General features: G+C 49.5%; 1 protein-coding gene across 5 annotated transcripts in view; it reads right to left on the bottom strand.

Annotated features, from left to right (window-relative positions):
* The window catches only part of OLFM2 (olfactomedin 2), a 129,969-nt gene that overhangs the window by 101,786 nt on the left and 7,657 nt on the right, over window positions 1-20,526 (bottom strand). Inside the window, exon 2 of one of the 5 annotated variants that reach the window (XM_018558403.1) lies at window positions 7,330-7,358. The exons of 3 other annotated variants lie outside the window; for them this stretch is intronic. In XM_018558403.1, coding sequence (XP_018413905.1) covers window positions 7,330-7,358 — 29 coding nt within the window. Of the gene's footprint in view, window positions 1-7,329; window positions 7,359-17,091; window positions 17,125-20,526 lie in introns of all 5 variants that reach the window. One more of the 5 variants, XM_018558406.1, reaches the window with a different exon arrangement.

Raw genomic sequence — 20,526 nt, 5'->3', positions numbered from 1 at the left:
ACCTTTCCTAAGAGAAACTTTTGGGGCAAGTTAAGTTCCAACTTAGGTTTCAGACCCAGAAGATCGACTTAATGGTTTTGTTGGGTGGCCACGTTACTATCGAATGTTGACTCGGGCAGTATCCAATTGCTTTTTGTGCCTCCCATGATAAGGGTTGTTTTGCCGGCTCGGGGTTCTGAGTGTGTGTGGTGGATTGACGCCATGGATGTGTCTTTTTTTATCCTCCTGACTTCGTCACTATATGTAACCACATTTACTTCACATATAATATCATTCTTGGCAGCCTGTTTAGTAGGGACATCAGTTTCCAGGAATAATATGTTTCCTGCGTAGGTAGATAAAGCTGTCTGCACGGGTGGATACGCTAGAGAAGAGTCCAACAATTTGCCACGCGTGCAAAGCTACGGCTTTGTTAAAGGAAAGAACCCCCCGTGCCACGGGGCTGGAATACGGCACTTGGTTTTGGTGTCTTCAAGTGTCTGTGTCAGTCCTCCCATTGATCCCTGTGTTCTATGGGGAAAAGCCCTGACCCCATAGTTCTCCTTTAACACTGTGTTGCCTGGGTTTCATGGGGCTCTACCGGGATTGGTTCAAAGACCAAGACTTGAAAGCCCCACCAGCCACTTAAGCATCGAGTTAGGATAGGTTCCTTTTACGCTAGTTTAGTTTCTGGTCGACATTCTTTTTATTAGCAAGTCCCTCTTACCTGTTCTTAAATGGTGTGTCATGGGTGATGCTGCACCTCCAACGCTGGAAGCGTTCAAGCCTAACACAACATGGCACAGCACACTGCTTCAGTAACTGACACATCTGCGTACACTAAGGGGTGGATTCATAACACCTTCGCATAGCATATAGCTGGGCGAACGACGTCCACAGAGCATTGCTGCCCAGATGGAGCCCAGAAGCATGGGATTTTCCAATTCTAATCGGCTCCATCTAGCGGCAGTAATGAGCTGCAAATGCCGTTCTCACATCTATACGCTGTACCAACGCACTACGCCAGCCCCTTAGTGACAGGGACAAGCTATACAATACTACAGAAGGGATGGAGGTTACAGACGACCTCCTCGGTAACCAATACAAAACCTATATCAGCATTCCAACTAAGTGTTACCTTTTTTTTTATCATCATGTGCAATAATTGGATGTGAGGACCGGTCTGGCAGCCAGGTTGCAAAATGTTGGGTGGGGAGATGTGTAAGGGCAATACACATCTCTCTAAGCAAGCAGAGCGGGCAGGGAGATGTGTATGCGGGTGGGACACCAGCCAAAGCATCCAAGGTTGCTAAGAGCAGGGCAGGGAGATGTGTACGGCCGGGCCAGAGCAACCTGGGATGCTCTGGCCGCCGTCCCACCCAAGCTCTTGTCAACCAGTGACGTCACTGGTTGCCAGGAGCTGGGCGGGATGCCAGGGATGCAATTTGTTGTACATACACCTCTGTCAGCATCTCAAAAAGTATTGAAGCCAGCGACAGCCAGCTGGCTGGCATCTTCAAAGCCAGTTCAGCCATGACAGTCTCTGTATTTTTCTCAGGACAGGCCTCCATGAAATAGCAGAATCTGTGCTCATAAGAGCTCACCGTGGGTGGATCTCGACAGTGATGTCGGGATCCATCCCTGCTGCGGCGGTCTCAGTATACCGCGAGCTGTAGCTCCCTATAGACTGAGCTTTGGGTGAATAAACATATCAATACTTTAAAAACACTTCAAGTGTGTGCCGGTGAATTACTTTTATTTAATTTGGGTGACGGGAAGATGCTAGTTAGTTCTCCTTACCCTAAGGAGAACTATGGGGAAAAGCCCTGACCCCACAGTTCTCCTTTAAAGAGCCAATTCACATTGATAAGGTTCACAGCAGTGCGATTATCCAGTTTTTACATTCACATCACCGATAATAAATATATAACAGCATCCCGGCGCTACATTGGCTCGGCATGAGGTTTTCGCAGCAGGGTGCCTTGTGTTGTCTGGATCAGTAAACAGCGACAGAGCAATTCACCTGTTTCGTGTCCGCGCACTAATGAGCGCGGTGCACGATGATAACACGCGGCCTCGGTGACGTGCACATGTCCATCTATCACTGTGACACCCTTTGCGGCTCTGTGTCTGCTCTTCTCCCTCCCCGTGATAAATGCTTGCCTCTTAATGAGCGCTGCTGATGAATTCGGTGCCGCAGCCCGAGGAAGATTTAACTTCTAATGAGATAACGAGTTTGGAATCGCAATGGGTCCCCTCATAATATTCCTCCCTCCCTTGCACTGCGCCTCATCCATCACCGAGAACGCACAGCAGAATAACCCGGGGAGGGAAGACCGAGCTTCAAGGATCCGCTTTCTAAATTTCTTTCTAAATTTCTCCCAAAAACCACTTGGCATACAACTCCACCTTCTGCGCCATGATATAAACCAAGCATGAAATAAGCTCATTCTTTACAGCCGTAATAGACCATCAAGCCTACTTAGGCCTAGCAAAGACTTTTTAGAACTAATCTGGTTATAATTGCCTCGTGTATTACCCACTTCCATTACCGTCAGTCACCCGGCGGGATGAGGTACGCCGCCGGGTCCCCTCCTCTCTCCTGATACTGTCGGGCGTTCGGTCCATGACCGAGCGCCCGACTTTTCAGAGGGGGGTGACACCAAAATGACTGTGAATCATTTTGGTGTCACCCCTCCAATGGTGTCACCCGGGTGCGGGCCGCACCCCCCTTGTGACGCCACTGTGTATACATTCCTGTGAGGACTCCACGTGTCACAGGTGGCCCCCTCTGTTCAATGAAGACTTCAATAAAGTCAACATGCACACTGAGACACGGCCGCCAAGAGCAGGCTAATACAAGTGAATAGGACAAGAGCTATTTAAATATACAGCAGGCATCAATGACATCTGAAGGCACTGTGAGCATCTTTCCTCAAATGTGTTAAATAGAAAGGGAATGCTGATGGCCCTCGGGCGATCCATGGACATCTGTGTACACATGCCCAACCATCCTGTGCTGTTTGATTGCCGTCATTAAATAAGCTGTTGGGTTAGGTATGACACAAATGGCAATCTGCCATGGAACCTCATTTACATGGATGGCCATGAATCGCCCATAGAGCTCAGAGCACAGACCCCTTAGAACAAGGGGTTTGAATTCTTAGTGAAGCGGAACTGCCCGTGTCGCAGATTTCAGTTGTCATTTTTTGCTAAGGCAGATTAAAGGAGAACTATGGGGTCAGTCTTTTCCCCATAGTTCTCCTTAGGGTAATGGGAGGACATAAACTAGCGTCCTCCCGTCACCCTAAGCTCAGTATATAGGGAGCTACAGCTCGCGGTATACTGAGACGCCGCAGCCGGAGCGGATCCCGACATTGATGTTGATGAAACCCCCCCCCCCCCCTCATAGTTCTCCTTTAAAGAAATGAAAGCAACCAGCTGACACGCTGCAAAGGCCTAGACCCACGTTCCTCCTTTCCTCCAGCTTTTAAAAATTGGATATTAGAGACGTGGCCTTCGTGTCACAGAGCGGCTTCACGCGAGAAAGATTTAAATACCAATTAAATATCAATCTAGCAGATCAATACACATATTTGCTAGGAATTAAGAGCCATAAATTATGGTAGGCATCAACAACGTGTCTGGATTAGAAAGGTTAGGATGGGCTTTCCCTTGGGGGACACTGCCGTTAATATTTAACTCCTTGATTAAAACGAAGCGAATCCTGGAAGATGCCGCATTCCTTTGAATAAATACCGCCGTCCTTGGAAGACTAGTAAAAGTGTTTTAAGCACAGAACCCACAGCTACCAATCAGAAATCCGTCATTGTTCGGCAAAGCGATTTAACCCCCATGGGGAAACTGAAGGCACCTTCTAGTCTGTCAGATGCATGACAGCTGTTTGGGAATCTTTGCAGAAGAAACAAATTAGCATACGTCTCTTTACAATGCAGATGAAAATAACATCTTTTCCCCGTGTTCTCGTTGTTTTCAGAGTGCTGATGTCCCCGTATCATAAAGCGTCAGGATAAATAATAAAAGGCATAAATGGGTTCATGTCACTTTTCATAAAACTCACATGTATCTAGGCATGGGTAAAGGGTTTTTACATACAATATATCTTCATGCTCCCAACTTTGTGGGAGGAGTTTGGGGACGGCCCCTTCCTGTTCCAACATGACTGCGCACCAGTGTACAAAGCAAGGTCCATAAAGACATGGATGGGGGAGTTTGGGGGGGAGGAACGTGACTGGCCGCACAGAGTCCTGACCTCAACCCCATAGAACACCTTTGGGATGAATTAGAGCGGAGACTGCGAGCCCGGCCTTCTCCTCCAACATCAGTACCTGACCTCACAAATGGTCCAACAAACCTTGTGGACGCCTTCCCAGAAGAGTTGAAGCTGTTATAGCTGCAAAGGGGCGGAGCCAACCCAACACTGAACCCTACGGACTAAAACTGGGATGCCATTAAAGTTCATGTGCGGGTAAAGGCGTCCCAATACTTTTGGCAATATAGTGTATATGTATATCCTAGTAACCAATAACATGACAGTAGGCTTGTATAACATGGACATCCATAGATAAGGATCTGGTATGGAATTTAAGGGAGGACCCGATGCAAAAATGCAAAAAAGTGGGGTTTTCCCTCAACATCAGAGTCCCCCCTCTCACGCTAGGAGCCCTCTTCGCATCAGAGGCCCCCCTTTTCACATCAGAACCCTCAGTGTCCTCTTCACATCAGAGTCCTAGAGTCAGATCAGAACCCTCAGTGTCCTCTTCACATCAGAGTCCTAGAGTCAGATCAGAACCCTCAGTGTCCTCTTCACATCAGAGTCCTAGAGTCAGATCAGAACCCTCAGTGTCCTCTTCACATCAGAGTGCTAGAGTCACATCAGAAGGTGGAGCAGGCCTGGATGGAAGGGAACCATCTTCATCATTTGAATGGATCTCACCATTCCAAGATTAGCATCATTCATTTTAATGGTGCTGGTGGACCATAGAAAGGCATGACGCTGTGAGAAAATTTTGAGACATCCCTGAGAATGTTAGATGGCACCCCGCGGATGCCATGGCACTATGGTCGAGAAAAGGCTGATCTAGACTGAACTAGCAATCCTGATTTTGCAAGGACCGGTGTCTCTGAGTATCTATGGGCAGGTGTGTCCTTGTGTGATCCATTTGCCCCCATCCAAACCAGTTCTAACTAGTTGGCACCATTAATTGAATCCCCCATATTTATTTGGCAGCAGCAATTTACAAAAGAACCTTTTTTACATCCATCCTTATTCCTCAACGGGCCTATACTTCAACATCCCTCCCACAGTCAAACACTGCTAACCCACCAATGTATGTCAACTTTTTCAACAATCGATTATGTCGATTAGTTGTTGCAGCCCTAATGCTTTTGGAGTCTTGGAGAACTTAAGTCACCTGGTGGGACTCGTACCCAACATTCAGGGAAGAATGCTATGTTGTCTGACACTACAAGGGTTTACATATTTGCAGAAGGTTCCTCAGCTCAAGTCCTATCCAGCTGTTATAGCCTCTGATACAGACACTCATTATACTAAATTACACTCCTGTCACAGTTTTGTATCCAGGAGCATATGCTTGGAGTCCCATAGATACCTCTGACTACATTATCTTAATGAAGAGAGATCTTTGGTCTCCAGAATGTGTAGGCTGCCTCTTACATTTTTGGCTTATTTGTAATATTAATAAAGGACTTTTGGACACTTGAGATGATCATTTGAAGCTCTTTGTGACTCAATCACGCGTGGGTTTCTCAATTTAGTTGACTCCTTTGTCTTGGGGCATTCCCTTGCTTTGTAAAGAGCCGGCCCAAGCTATTAGGCTCAACCGATGACTTTTTTGACAGGCAAATATTTCAGTTCAGCACCTCACCTCCCACTGGAATTAGAAATCCAAGAACAGCGGCCCCCTTTGATCCTTTGCTCATAACACTAAAAGCTTACATTGAAGTCCTAAATGCAAAGTGCAGGGCCTATAGAGGCCAGTCAGAACCCATCTTGTACTGGTCTAGGTTCAGCCAGGGGCGTATCTGCCACGAGGCAAACAAGGCGTTTGCCCTTGGGCGGAAGATTTCACGGGGGCTGCGAAAATGCTGCCCCCCCAAAAAAAACAGCAAGGCAAGCCGGGCTGCACAAAATCCAGCAGCCTCAGCTGCCTCAACAACTCATGGAGAAGGCGAGGAGGAGTAGCCAGCGAGGAGGAGGAGGAAGCGAGCAGGAGGAGGTCTCAGGGGGGCTTTGCAGGATCTGTGGTGGGCTCTGCAGGGTCTCGGGGGCTTTGCAGGATCTGTGGTGGGCTCTATGGCAGAGCCCACCACAGACCTTGCAGATTTAGGGGGGCGGCCCTAACTTCATCTTGCCTAGGGCAGCCCCAAACCAGAATACACCACTGGGTTCAGCAAGCTTAAAGGAGAACTATGAGGGGAGTGATTTCCACCTCATAGTTCTAGCCGACCTGTGACAATGAGACTGTCACAGGTCGGCTCAGTAGATCGGGAGGTGAGCGAACACATACCGGGTTCGCTCACCTCTCGATCCTGTCACGGCTCTCTGCCGTCACAGGGGGAGGGGCTGGATTCCCCTCTCCCCGCTCCGATCTGCCAGCGCTGACTGGCGGAACGGACGGGGGAGGGGGCGGGTACAGCTGGCTCTGCCTCTAGATAGGCAGAGCCAGCTGTCACTCACGCAGCTGGGCGGATCTCGACGTCGATGTCGGGATCCGCTCCGGCTGCGGCGTCTCAGTATACCGCGAGCTGTAGCTCCCTATATACTGGGCTTAGGGTAACGGGAGGACGCTAGTTTGTGTCCTCCCGTTACCCTAAGGAGAGCTATGGGGAAAAACACTGACCCCATAGTTCTCCTTTAATTCTGATTGGTACAGGTTACTGCACGTTGCAGCTAATATCGGGCTCGCTGTACAGAGATTAATCAAGGCTTTCAATGTGTGAAACATCTCAAAATTGTTTCAGATTTTTTTGTAAAGCTCTGAGACAAGGTGACAACACCTGAAACTGTTGAGAAGCAGCGTGTGAATGTGGAGTTTACCATTTGCCGGAAATGATAGCACTCGGTACCAACTACCAACAGACGCCTTTGAGAAAATATTTTCCATTCCCCCCACATAACCTGCCCTTGTAACTTCTATTATTACCTTCTGTTTAATTTCTGCCTGCAGTCCTTCCTGTGCACTCGTTCTCCCTCACTCCTCCATGATTTGGAAGGGATTATTAGAGGTGCGGGGAGAAGAAGATTTGAAGATGATAGGAAGTGAAGGAAGACAGCTGCTGGGAGCTCTGAGATGACACATGGGGGACTTGTTCCATTGTTCCTCCTGCGTGTGGCACTTGCATGAACAAGCGCCGTTGCTGAATTCCCATCGCCCGGCTGTCACTTCCTTTCAGTTTTCTCTGCACACTATGTCTTCATCATGTTACAGGTTAGTCATTTCCTCAGACTATCGCATTCCCCAGACCTGCGCAGTGCGAGTCTATCTTGGTCTTACTCCTCACCTTACTCCCTTTGTATTGTCTTCTCTTTGCAGGTGTGCATGACAGGAGTGACAGAGATGGCCACATCAAGTCTCCCTCTAATCTTTTATCTCTGACTGCAAAGGAAATAACGGAGTTAGCTCTATTTATGTGTTACTGTTTCAGATAGGATGGCCGCATACAGGGCCGGATTTTGTCTCTCTGCTGCCCCGAGGCCAGTTTCCTCAATGCCCCCCCATACCTGACAACCTCCTCCCCTACCCCCCCACGGAGAATGGCAGACCTGCAGGCTGCAAACAAGTGAACTCGGCGACATTGCCGGGATCACTTGTACAAAACAAGCAGCGGCTTCCCCTCAGTACATCTAGCTCTGCTTGCCCAAAGCCGGGCTAAATGTAGAAAAAGACTACCCGCCCGGCGCCCAGAACTGCATGACCCGGGCATCGAGAGATAGGAATTCTACACCCCTGCTGCCCCTCTACCCCCTGCTGCCCCAAGGCCGGCCTTGTTTGGCCTTGTGGGAAATCCGGCCCTGGCCATATATAGGCAATATGATCATTCTGACACAATCAGGCTCTCGGTTTTTGACGCTCTTGTTGATCCAACAGGCTCCCCCAATGTTTATTCCAGGTCAGGTGTCAGGAGGTAATCGTCGGCCTGGGCCGGGAAGTGGAACCCACTGGCAGGAACGGGCCGTAGTCCGAAGGCGAGGTCCAAAGGGGCAATCCAAAGGCGAAGTCAAAGTCCGGTCCGGGTCGAGGCAGGCAGCTGGGTTCAAGAACGGGAAGGCAGGCCAAAGAGTCAGCAACAGGAAGTCAGACGAGGGGTTAGGAAATAGCAGCAGCAGCAGCAGCAAACACAGGAGGCTAGGCAATTGCACCATAGAGGTAGAATAAGTCAGCAATGAGCCAGGGCTCTGACTGGGCTTTTATACCCAGTGGGGAACTAAGACCACCCCCTGGTTGCCGAGGCAACCAGGAAGCCTCTCCATCCAGGAGCCAATGGCAAGAGAAAGGCAGAGGGTGTGTGCTGGGAACCCCCCCCCCCAGCAAGGCCCACACCGGACACCAGTAATGGCGTCTGGTGTGGTGCACGCACGCGCAGCACCTGCGCACCCGAGGAGTAGTAAGACCCCTGGTACCCTGACACTAGTATGTACAAAACACTGGAATATCAGTTTTGGGTGGACCGACCCTTTAACAGGAGTCCCTGCACTTTTATTTGCAAAGTCACAGTTGTCAGCCTTAAAGTGAATACTAAGGAAGGGCTTTGAATGTCACTCTACATGATCTTCCATGTCCCTAAGCTAGGAACTAGACTGCTCACTTCCCGAAAGGGTAAGTAGAGTTCTGCGGATATTTTAAACAACATTTTGCAAATTATCGTCCTTTGAAAACCCCAATGAATCCATTTCACATTCTGCCGCTTTCAATAAATTCAATGCACATTTCCATTTTATGAGCTTGCTCATTAAGAAGCTGCGCTGAAGTCCCTCCCGCGGAGGGCGACCAGATCTATAGAGATCAATAGAATGCTGGAAGCGTTCTCCAGCCGGCCTTTGTTCAGAGGTTCCTTTTAGCCGTGGTGAACTGACCATGACATCCGCCGGGGGGGTTGGCCCTCCCTCCTGCCTCACACCGGCCTAAATGGGGCCCCAGCAATGTGTTACCTGCATTAAATACAGAAACGATATATCTAGAGGGACGATTATGTAACCCGGCAATTTCTGTATATTACATCCTTGTTTGCTTCCAGGTGCATGTATTTGTATTTTCCTCCAACGCTTATAATTCGGAAAGCACTTTTGCATCGCTCCTTACGCTCCAGCGAATGGATAATTAGCAGAACCGCTTATTGCCAGATATTCAGCTTGTGCAAGTTACTGCAATACAAAGTCAATAACACACCAATGCCCATCTACAGCGCACTGCAATGGGCCTGTATTAAAGTGAACCCAGGGCCGGATTGACTCTCTGCTGCCCCAAGGCCAGGTTTCTCAATGCGTGACGGCTAGTTCCGGCATTGGAAGTATCGGGGCATTTGGGCAAGTACAAGTACTAATATTCGGTATCGGCACCGATACTAGTATCAGTATCGGTGCAGTGGTATCACAAGGGGGATGCGGCCCGCACCCGGGCGTCATCATTGAAGGGGTGACACCAAAATGACTGACACCAAAATGACTGACAGTCATTTTGGTGTCACCCCCTCTAAAAAGTCGGGTACTTGGTCATGGACCGAGAGCCCGACAGTGTCAGGAGAGAGTAGGAGACGTTCACTGGGCGGGATGAGGTATCCGGGGCCCCTCCTCTCTCCTGACACTGTCAGGCTCTCGGTCCATGACCAAGATGGCCGCCGGCAGGCGTCAATCAGATGGTCTCGCATATACGCGATAACGACACGGCGGGGTGACACCCCGGCCTCGGGACGCCCCTGTATCAGTGCACCCCTAGTTGAAACGCGTTAGCCTAACTGCCTTGTTTTTAATGGAACTTTTTGCTTTATTACTGATATACCTTTGAGCAGGCCGGTGCCACGTGCGGGACTCTCCTGGGAGGACAGCGGAAAGGGCCTGTGATCAGTCCAGCGGCAGCACGCCGGTGTGTCGGTAAGAGCCAGGATTCATTTCAGCACAGATTCCAGAGCCTGCGCCCCCCGGCGACGGGCTGCTCCGGATTTTATCTCGCACAGATGTTGGTGGCAGAGCCGGCTGTCCTCGCAGAGCTCATTAACACAGCAGCATTCTGGAACGGCTCACGTGGCCTCAACAAATACATTTACATCCCATTAACAGACAGTGTGCAGCTGTTTATTCCCGTGCACTGGAAGCCGCAGAAGGTTTCACCAAAGACCGGAACGCAGAACCCACGTCACGGAACGTTCATCGTATGCGGCCAAATTTAGAGACCCACGTGAAGGGTTCTGTCCTGCCACATGGCTGCCACCTCTATAATTACATCAGGTTGGAGCCAATTAGGGCACCACGCACCTTCTGCACATTTTAGGGTGAGATTTGTTCTTTTTTAAACATTCTGCAGTTTTCAGCAAGAACATCGCCTACAGCAGCCTTTCCCCACCACGGTTCCTCCAGAGGTTGCTAGAGAGCAATGGCCGATTGATCTTCTGCCTTCACTGACCACTAATGTAAGGGGTGGCTTCTAAACTATGAATGGTAGGAGAAACTTCTACACCGGCCAGCAATGCAAGAGGTCACTTCTACACCACCAATGTAAGAGGTCACTTCTACACTGACCACCAATGTAAGAGGTCACTTCTACACCCCCAATGTAAGAGGTCACTTCTACACTGACCACCAATGTAAGAGGTCACTTCTACACCCCCAATGTAAGAGGTCACTTCTACACTGACCACCAATGTAAGAGGTCACTTCTACACCCCCAATGTAAGAGGTCACTTCTACACTGACCACCAATGTAAGAGGTCACTTCTACACCCCCAATGTAAGAGGTCACTTCTACACTGACCACCAATGTAAGAGGTCACTTCTACACCCCCAATGTAAGAGGTCACTTCTACACTGACCACCAATGTAAGAGGTCACTTCTACACCCCCAATGTAAGAGGTCACTTCTACACTGACCACCAATGTAAGAGGTCACTTCTACACCCCCAATGTAAGAGGTCACTTCTACACTGACCACCAATGTAAGAGGTCACTTCTACACCCCCAATGTAAGAGGTCACTTCTACACTGACCACCAATGTAAGAGGTCACTTCTACACCCCCAATGTAAGAGGTCACTTCTACACTGACCACCAATGTAAGAGGTCACTTCTACACCCCCAATGTAAGAGGTCACTTCTACACTGACCACCAATGTAAGAGGTCACTTCTACACCCCCAATGTAAGAGGTCACTTCTACACTGACCACCAATGTAAGAGGTCACTTCTACACCCCCAATGTAAGAGGTCACTTCTACACTGACCACCAATGTAAGAGGTCACTTCTACACCCCCAATGTAAGAGGTCACTTCTACACTGACCACCAATGTAAGAGGTCACTTCTACACCCCCAATGTAAGAGGTCACTTCTACACTGACCACCAATGTAAGAGGTCACTTCTACACCCCCAATGTAAGAGGTCACTTCTACACTGACCACCAATGTAAGAGGTCACTTCTACACCCCCAATGTAAGAGGTCACTTCTACACTGACCACCAATGTAAGAGGTCACTTCTACACCCCCAATGTAAGAGGTCACTTCTACACTGACCACCAATGTAAGAGGTCACTTCTACACCCCCAATGTAAGAGGTCACTTCTACACTGACCACCAATGTAAGAGGTCACTTCTACACCCCCAATGTAAGAGGTCACTTCTACACTGACCACCAATGTAAGAGGTCACTTCTACACCCCCAATGTAAGAGGTCACTTCTACACTGACCACCAATGTAAGAGGTCACTTCTACACCCCCAATGTAAGAGGTCACTTCTACACTGACCACCAATGTAAGAGGTCACTTCTACACCCCCAATGTAAGAGGTCACTTCTACACTGACCACCAATGTAAGAGGTCACTTCTACACCCCCAATGTAAGAGGTCACTTCTACACTGACCACCAATGTAAGAGGTCACTTCTACACCCCCAATGTAAGAGGTCACTTCTACACTGACCACCAATGTAAGAGGTCACTTCTACACCCCCAATGTAAGAGGTCACTTCTACACTGACCACCAATGTAAGAGGTCACTTCTACACCCCCAATGTAAGAGGTCACTTCTACACTGACCACCAATGTAAGAGGTCACTTCTACACCCCCAATGTAAGAGGTCACTTCTACACTGACCACCAATGTAAGAGGTCACTTCTACACCCCCAATGTAAGAGGTCACTTCTACACTGACCACCAATGTAAGAGGTCACTTCTACACCCCCAATGTAAGAGGTCACTTCTACACTGACCACCAATGTAAGAGGTCACTTCTACACCCCCAATGTAAGAGGTCACTTCTACACTGACCACCAATGTAAGAGGTCACTTCTACACCCCCAATGTAAGAGGTCACTTCTACACTGACCACCAATGTAAGAGGTCACTTCTACACCCCCAATGTAAGAGGTCACTTCTACACTGACCACCAATGTAAGAGGTCACTTCTACACCCCCAATGTAAGAGGTCACTTCTACACTGACCACCAATGTAAGAGGTCACTTCTACACCCCCAATGTAAGAGGTCACTTCTACACTGACCACCAATGTAAGAGGTCACTTCTACACCCCCAATGTAAGAGGTCACTTCTACACTGACCACCAATGTAAGAGGTCACTTCTACACCCCCAATGTAAGAGGTCACTTCTACACCACCAATATAAGAGGTCACTTCTACACCACCAATGTAAGAGGTCACTTCTACACCGGCCAGCAATGCAAGAGGTCACTTCTACACTGACCACCAATGTAAGAGGTCACTTCTACACCCCTATTGTAAGAGGTCACTTCTACACCACCAATATAAGAGGTCTCTTCTACACTGACCACCAATGTAAGAGGTCACTTCTACACTGACCACCAATGTAAGAGGTCACTTCTACACCACCAATGTAAGAGGCCCCCCAGCTTACCAATTATCAGAAAGCCGGGTGCCGCGTTTTTACACGGCACCTGGCTTCCTGATTGGCCAAGTGACGAGAGAGCATGGAGCCGGCTTCCCGGGCCAATCAACTAAGCTGCATGCTCTATAGCTCATCATTTCTGGGTGGCCAGGAGTTGCCTAGTCACCAGTCGGAGGGTACTGCCACTAGTCCTCACCATAGCACAGGGGTAGCCAAACTCCGGGCCCTCCTGCTGTGGTGAAACTACAAATCACATGATGCATCTCTCTCTCCCGGGAGTCATGTCTGCTGTGGCTGCGAGAATCTTGCAAATGCCTCGTGGGATTCGTAGTTCCACCGCAGCTGGAGGGCCGGAGTTTGGCTACCCCTGCCATAGCACACGCAGCCTCCCTCTATCTGCAGCCCTCCCGTGCGCCTTGTTGCTCGCGCGGTTCCATAATGTGTCCCCGGGAGCGATCGTTCCTCCGCGGGAGACTAAGCTTACTAATGCACAGACACGACAAGTGTTTTAGAGGTGCACGGGTTAACGAGCGAGGCCACCCTGCCTCCCTGACTCCCTGCCACCCTCCCTCCCTGACTCCCTCCCTCCCTGACTCCCTCCCTCCCTCCCTCACTGCCTCCCTCCCGCCATTCTTTTTTTTTTCACCTCCTTTAAGAGTGGAGACAAGGCTAGCGGCCAAGGCTATTTATAGACCCGGCCAGTGCTGTGCGGGGCAGTGCATAATGCCTTGCGGCGTTCTCTCAGACAGACGCTATTGAACTGGACTCTAGGGCCTCCCAGTGTGCTTTGTGTGACCACCGAGGACCTCAGCGAGGGCCGCGGCTCGGGGTAACAACACAGGTTGGATTAGGTGGTCTTGGTGTCCGGCGATTCAAGGCGATGACCAGTCATCCTGCTCATCACAGACACTTTACGTTTTAATAGCACATCGGTGTATGAATAGTCACTTGTAGGAGAGATCCCCCACACTGTGTACTGCGCCTCGGCCTTGTGTAGAGACATTTAGCCTCATTCAGTGGGATGCCCATTGTTTTGGTTATTGTTGGATGGATAGACCGGTCACGACACCCTTTAAAAGTATGCAAAATCTCGAGGCACCCCGGTCTAAAATGTAATGGATTTTAAGGGGGGACACAATGCAAAGACACAAAAAAGTGGGGATCCCTCTTCACATTGAAGTCCCCCTTCACATCAGAATCCCCCCCCCTTTCACGCTAAGGCCCCTGTTGACATAAGAAGCCCACTTCATATCATAAGCCCCCTTTTACATCAGAGCCACGTCCTTTCATACCAGAGCCCCCCTTTCGCAACAGAGTCCCCCCTTTAACAACAGAGTCCCCCATTCAAATCACAGTGGCCATTTCACATCAGAGTCCCTATTTTACAACAGAGCCACATCCTTTCATAACAGAGCCCCCCTTTCACATCAGAGTTCCTCCTTTCAGATCAGAGCCCCCCCTCTTTCACATCAGGATCCCCCCTTTCACAACAGAACCCCCCTTTCACATCAGAGTCCCGATTTTAACAACAGAGCCCCTCATTTACATCAGAGTTCCCCTTTAACACCAGAGCACCCATTTCACATCAGAGTCCCCTTTTCACATAAGAGTCCCCCCTTTTATATCAGGGTCGCCGAGTTCATATGTAAACAGTCTGCAGCCTCCTCCCCTCCCCCCTGCACTTACCTCTCTGCTCTGGTTCTGTCCTCCCCTCCCCCGTGCACTTACCTCTCTCTCTTCTGGTTCCGTCCTCCGCCCCTGCTGCCGAGTCTCTCCTCACTGCAGGGAGCAGAGCGGCGGGGTTAAAACTAACCCTGCTGCTCCGTGTACACAGTGAGAGTGGGGAGCTGTGCCGTGCTGTGCAGTGCCGTGCTGTGCCGTGCTGTGCTGTGCTCTTCCTCTGTCATCTGTCACAGGAGTTCCAGCCCAATACTGTGCTAGAACTCCTGTGTTGGAGGTGACAGGGGTCAATAAAGAGAACCTGTCACCTCCAATTGCTATCACACAGGGGATTGTGAGCAGGAAGACCATGACTTTATGTCAGTGAGCGGTGAACTGGTACGTTGACTCATTATCGGAATTCCTGTATCTTTGGAGGACCTCAGCGGTGAGATGAATTCTCAGTTTTATAACCTTTTTCCTGTACAGTTTGTAATCTTGGTCCCGCCTGCTGAAACAGCTGCGTTCCCGCCCCCTTTATAGTATATGTAGCGCTCACCCCCCGAAGGAGCCGCTGGTGCCCGGTTCATCTCTAGTCTGTCTAGGGCAGAGGTTCTCAACCTGTGGGTCGCGACCCAAAAGTGGGTCGCAACTCACTGTTGAGGGGGTCGCAGCATCCACTTCTGCTGCGCTGGGTGAGAGGCTCCTCAGCCACCTCCTAGCGCAGCAGTGTCAGTCAGCGGGAGGACAGCAGAGGCTCGGAATATAAAAGTGCCGCTATACACGCTCCCTGGCCGCTGCGGCGACATCTAGTGGCCGGAGTGTGTACAGCGGGGCTTTTCTATTCACAGCCGCTGCTGTCCTCCCGCCTCCCATACAATGTGAGCTCTGCAGGAGGCGGGCGTCTAAGCAGTGCCGGGGCTGGGAAGGCTGCATGGAGACAGAGCAGGCAAGCAGGTAGCAGGGGCTGGGGAGGGCTTGTATTCTTGTGGGTGTGCTTCTATTTTTAGTCCCAAGTCCAGCGCCTTACTAATTCTGGAGTCCAGCGCTCCGTTGGGGGTCACCACAACTTGGCAAATGTTACCAAGAGGTCCCGGCCCTAGAAAGGTTGAGAACCACTGGTCTAGGGTATGAACTTCAGCTGCCCACCCATTAGCATTAACCGCCCATCTTCTAGTGCCCACTGACTGATGTCCACTCCAGTGGTATAATGCAGAATAACTTGTATTGAACATCTTCACTGAGGAGAGATGGTATAGGGGTTGTAAGCCTCCAAGGGTCACCAACAGGAGCTCCAGACTCACCAGACCTGGTTGGCATATCAGTGTAGATCCAGTTGGGAGGCAGCGGACAGCAACTGAAGTAGCAGATAAGCGGGATGGATACAGATCCCCAACAGGAACAACACCGACCATACTCCTGAAGTCCTCTTAGTTCCAGGGTACTTCAAGAGCCTACATTGGTCCCGGTTCTCTTCCTCTACCAGCAACACAGGCCTCCTCCATGTTGAAGGCCTCTGGAAAATCTTTCCCTCACACCAGCCCATGCCCATCACCTCTCGATCATGTCACGGCTCTCTGCCGTGAAAGGGGAGGGGGCTGGATTCCCCCCTCCCCGCTCCGATCCTCCAGCGCTGACTGGCGGAACGGACGGGGAGGGGGCGGGTACAGCTGGCTCTGCCTCTAGATAGGCAGAGCCAGCTGTCAGTCACGCAGCTGGGCGGATCCCGGCATAATTCTCGGGATCCGCTTCAGCTGCGGCGTCTCAGTATACCGTGAGCTACAGCTCGCGGTATACTGAGCCTAGGGTGACGGGAGGACGCTAGTTTGTGTCCTCCCGTTACCCTAAGGAGAACTATGGGGGAAAGCCCTGACCCCATAGTTCTCCTTTAATTGTGGAAACAGTGTGAAAGGGTTACAATCCATGTCCGGTGCTCCTGTTCTCTCAATGGGGAGTTTCGCCCTCGCTGTTTGCTCCGGTGACCACTGTCATTGGGATTGAAAGTGAGGGGGAAAATCAGAATTGTTGAGATGTCACCAGAACAGCAATAGAAATCTTCCAAAGAAAATTCTTCAATGGCAACAAAATCTGATATCTGAGCGCGCTGACCCTCTAAGAAATCACTGACTTTTTAGTGCTGGCCGTATTTCACAATAAAGACTTATCAACACGACTTGTCAGCAACTAAACATCTAACATCCATCATCAAACATCTAAAAACTGATTCAAAAGCTACTCTGTCAATCCAGGGGCGTAACTAGAAATCACAGGACCCCGTAGCAAAATTTTGTAAGGGGCCCCGTGATTTCTAGTTACGCCCCTTGCAGAGCCCACACAGCACACCCGAGAGTGACCCTGCAGAGCCCGCCATAGACTCTCTATGGCGGGCTCTGCAGGGTCACAGGTGGGCTGCACACCTCTTATCTGTCAGCCCCGATCCGCTGACCGCCTCCATGGTCAGCAGGCCCCTCCTCCTCTGTCGCCTGGCCCCGCTTCCTTTTCCATCGCCGGGCCCACCTCCTCCGCTTGTGAAGCCGTCCCAGCCACCTCCTCCTCCGCTGCTGGCTGACTGACAGCAGCGGCTGTGAGGGGGAACGTGCCGCTGCACAGATCACAGACAGGTTGTCGGTGATCTTAACAGCAACACGTTACTCCTCACAGCCGCCGGTGACAGCCAGCAGCCTGAGATGCCATAGCAACCCAGGCGGCCTGCACGGCATCAGGGGGATGTCCTGGTCGAGCCCCCCCTGTGCCCCGGGCCCCATAGCGGCCGCCTGGGTCGCTATGGTGATTGTTACGCCACTGTGTCAATCAAATGTAACTGTCTTTGGGGGGGAAAAGTAATTATACATAGTTACATAGTATTTGAGGTTGAATAAAGACATTAGTCCATCAAGTCCAACCTATTAGGATCTCATTCTAGGAGTACCTGTACCCCTGTATATTACCTGTACCCCTGTATATTACCTGTACCCCTGTATATTTTAGTTCCCAGGTTGGCACCTTGCCCCCTTTTTGAATATTGGGACTACCGTAGCCCTCCGCCAATCACTGGGGATCCTACCAGTCATTAAGGAGTCCTTAAAAATGAGGATTAATGGTCTAGTTATAACCTGGCTTAATTCCTTAAGTACCTTGGGGTGCAGGTTATCCGGACCCACTGCTTTGTTTGCATTGAGCATTTTAAGTCTTTGTTGTATCCCGGTTTCCGTCAACCACTGGGGTATATTTTGAGTTAAACTGGGAGTTTTATCATGTGTGTCAAACCCGTTTCCCTCCCGAGTGTATACTGAGGAGAAAAAAGCGTTCAGCGCCTCGGCCCTCTCCTTGTCGTTTGTGACTAGCTTCCCGCTTTCATCCTTTATGGCGGTTGCAACGCCTTTTCGGGCAACGTTGGCAGTCTTCAATGGGCAACCAATGACACCATGAAGCCCAGCCACTGGGGCCCTAAGAAATAAGGATGATGTAATACCCAGCCACTGGTATCCTAGCAACCAATAATGATATGCAATCCGCACAGCATCATTGGTTGTAATGTTGCACCACTTGCATCCTAGCAACCAATGACACTATGCAGCCCAGCCACTGGTGCCCTAAGAAATAAGGACGATGTACCACCCACCCACTGGTATCCTAGCAACCAATAATGATAAGCAATCCGCACAGCATAATTGGTTGTAATGTTGCACCACTTGCATCCTAGCAACCAATGACACTATGCAGCCCAGCCACTGGTGCCCTAAGAAATAAGGACGATGTACCACCCACCCACTGGTATCCTAGCAACCAATAATGATAAGCAATCCGCACAGCATAATTGGTTGTAATGTTGCACCACTTGCATCCTAGCAACCAATGACACTATGAAGCCCAGCCACTGGGGCCCTAAGAAATAAGGACGATGTGCCACCCAGCCACTGGTCTCCTAGCAACCAATAATGATATGCAATTCGCACAGCATCATTGGTTGTAATGTTGCACCACTTGCATCCTGGCAACTAGACATGTGCACTGCCAAAAAATTTGTTTAGTTTTGTTTCATTTTAAATTCGGATTTGTGTTATTTCGTTTTTCAGGATTCGGGTGTGAAAGTCAATTCGGATTCGGAATTCGGATTCGGACGAAATTCGGTAGCGTTAGTATGAACGTTCGTTTCGTTTTCTGTTCTTATTCGTTTTTTATTCGTTTCGTTCGTTTGCAGCAAAAGTGACATTTGAGGGGGAAAAAATATTTTTCTCCTCTAATGTCACTTTGCTCCAACGAACGAAACGAATAAGAAACGAATAAGAAACGAATAAGAACAGAAAACGAAACGAACGTTCGTACGAACGCTACCGAATTTCGGAAATGGAAATTCGGATTCGTTTGCATTCGTTATGTCTGTAATTCGCAATTCGGATACATTCGAATGTCCGAATTTCCGAAAATTCGTCGGAATTTCGATTCGGAACGAAACGAATCGCACATGTCTACTGGCAACCAATGACACTATGCAGCCCAGCCACTGGGGCCCTAAGAAATAAGGACGATGTACAATGCAGCCACTGGTATCCTAGCAACCAATAATGATATCAAATTCGCACAGCATCATTGGTTGCTAGGGCGTAGGCAGGCACATCCCTAACATTCCATGACACTATGGGGCCAACAGCATATTAGCACACATTGTGTGGGTCGTAAACATTAGTCCTTTGGACATCCTCATGTTCACAGTCTTTCTGCCAGGGCCGTCTCATACCTCCAGGAGATCCTGTGCAAGTTATAAACTGACAGGAGACACTATATTGCCTCATGAGTTGGTTATCAGAGCCAAGTTTGTGGAGAAGGATAAAAGGTTTTACAAAGAGTTCAGTGGTTCTTGATATTTGAATGAATCAGCAGTCAGTGCACTTCCATAGGGATGTTGCACAGAGAGTGCTACAGCCAGTTGAACCAGCTCTTAGGATAAAGGTGAGCTTCATTTCTATAGTAGTCAAGAGTTGACATACGTCTACTACTTATTTTTGTTTTAAATGACATACATTGGGAAAATGTTATGAGATCAAATGCAAAAATGAACCCATCAGGGATCAATCATGGAAGGATTTCTTCAAAGGAAGTTTATTCACTTTAAGAAGAACCAATACTGCTTGAAGCCCACAAAATAGACAAGCAAAAGCCCCTCAAGGGTTGGTCACTAAAATTGCCTATAAGCTCCTGCAACCTATCCATACACCCAGACCCAGACTGGAGCTACAATGTCCCCCCTCTGATCAGTGTTTAAAACCAGCTCTGCTGTAACAGATAACCATAACACATCTCCATCACATTAAAAAGCAACTAGGCAGGACAATTTCTGTGTCCTCCTCCTGGACATTCCAGTTGCCCGGCTGTTCTGCCAACTGTGACTTCACCACTTCCCGAGTCGCCGAACCGTGTAGTTATGCAACAAGTGAAGTCAGAACTCCTGAACTGTAAACGTGCTCCAAGCCAGTGACTCCAAGTATTGAATCCGAGGGGATCTGCATGATTGCCACGAGGAAGGAGGTCAGCCGGGGTAGACTATGATTTTGCCTCATGCCGGATTTCCATTAAAGAAATGTCTTTTGTCAATCAGAGCCATTCGCCAAGACAAATGACCTTCCCATATCTGTTTGTGCTGTCAATAGTTCCCTTTGAGGTGATGGGTTGCACTCTTCACTACATACGCTCATGAAATGACTGCTGCATAGGCAGCTGATAAGAAATACGGACTCCACTGCAATTATACTTGTGGTAGGTAGACATATGGAGAGAG

The sequence above is a fragment of the Nanorana parkeri genome, unplaced genomic scaffold (assembly GCF_000935625.1).
Source record: "Nanorana parkeri isolate BGI_ZX_2015 unplaced genomic scaffold, ASM93562v1 scaffold337, whole genome shotgun sequence".
Classification (NCBI taxonomy): Eukaryota; Metazoa; Chordata; class Amphibia; order Anura; family Dicroglossidae; genus Nanorana; species Nanorana parkeri.
The sequence above is the reverse complement of the archived record's forward strand: the minus strand, read 5'-3'. Positions and strand labels throughout refer to the sequence as shown.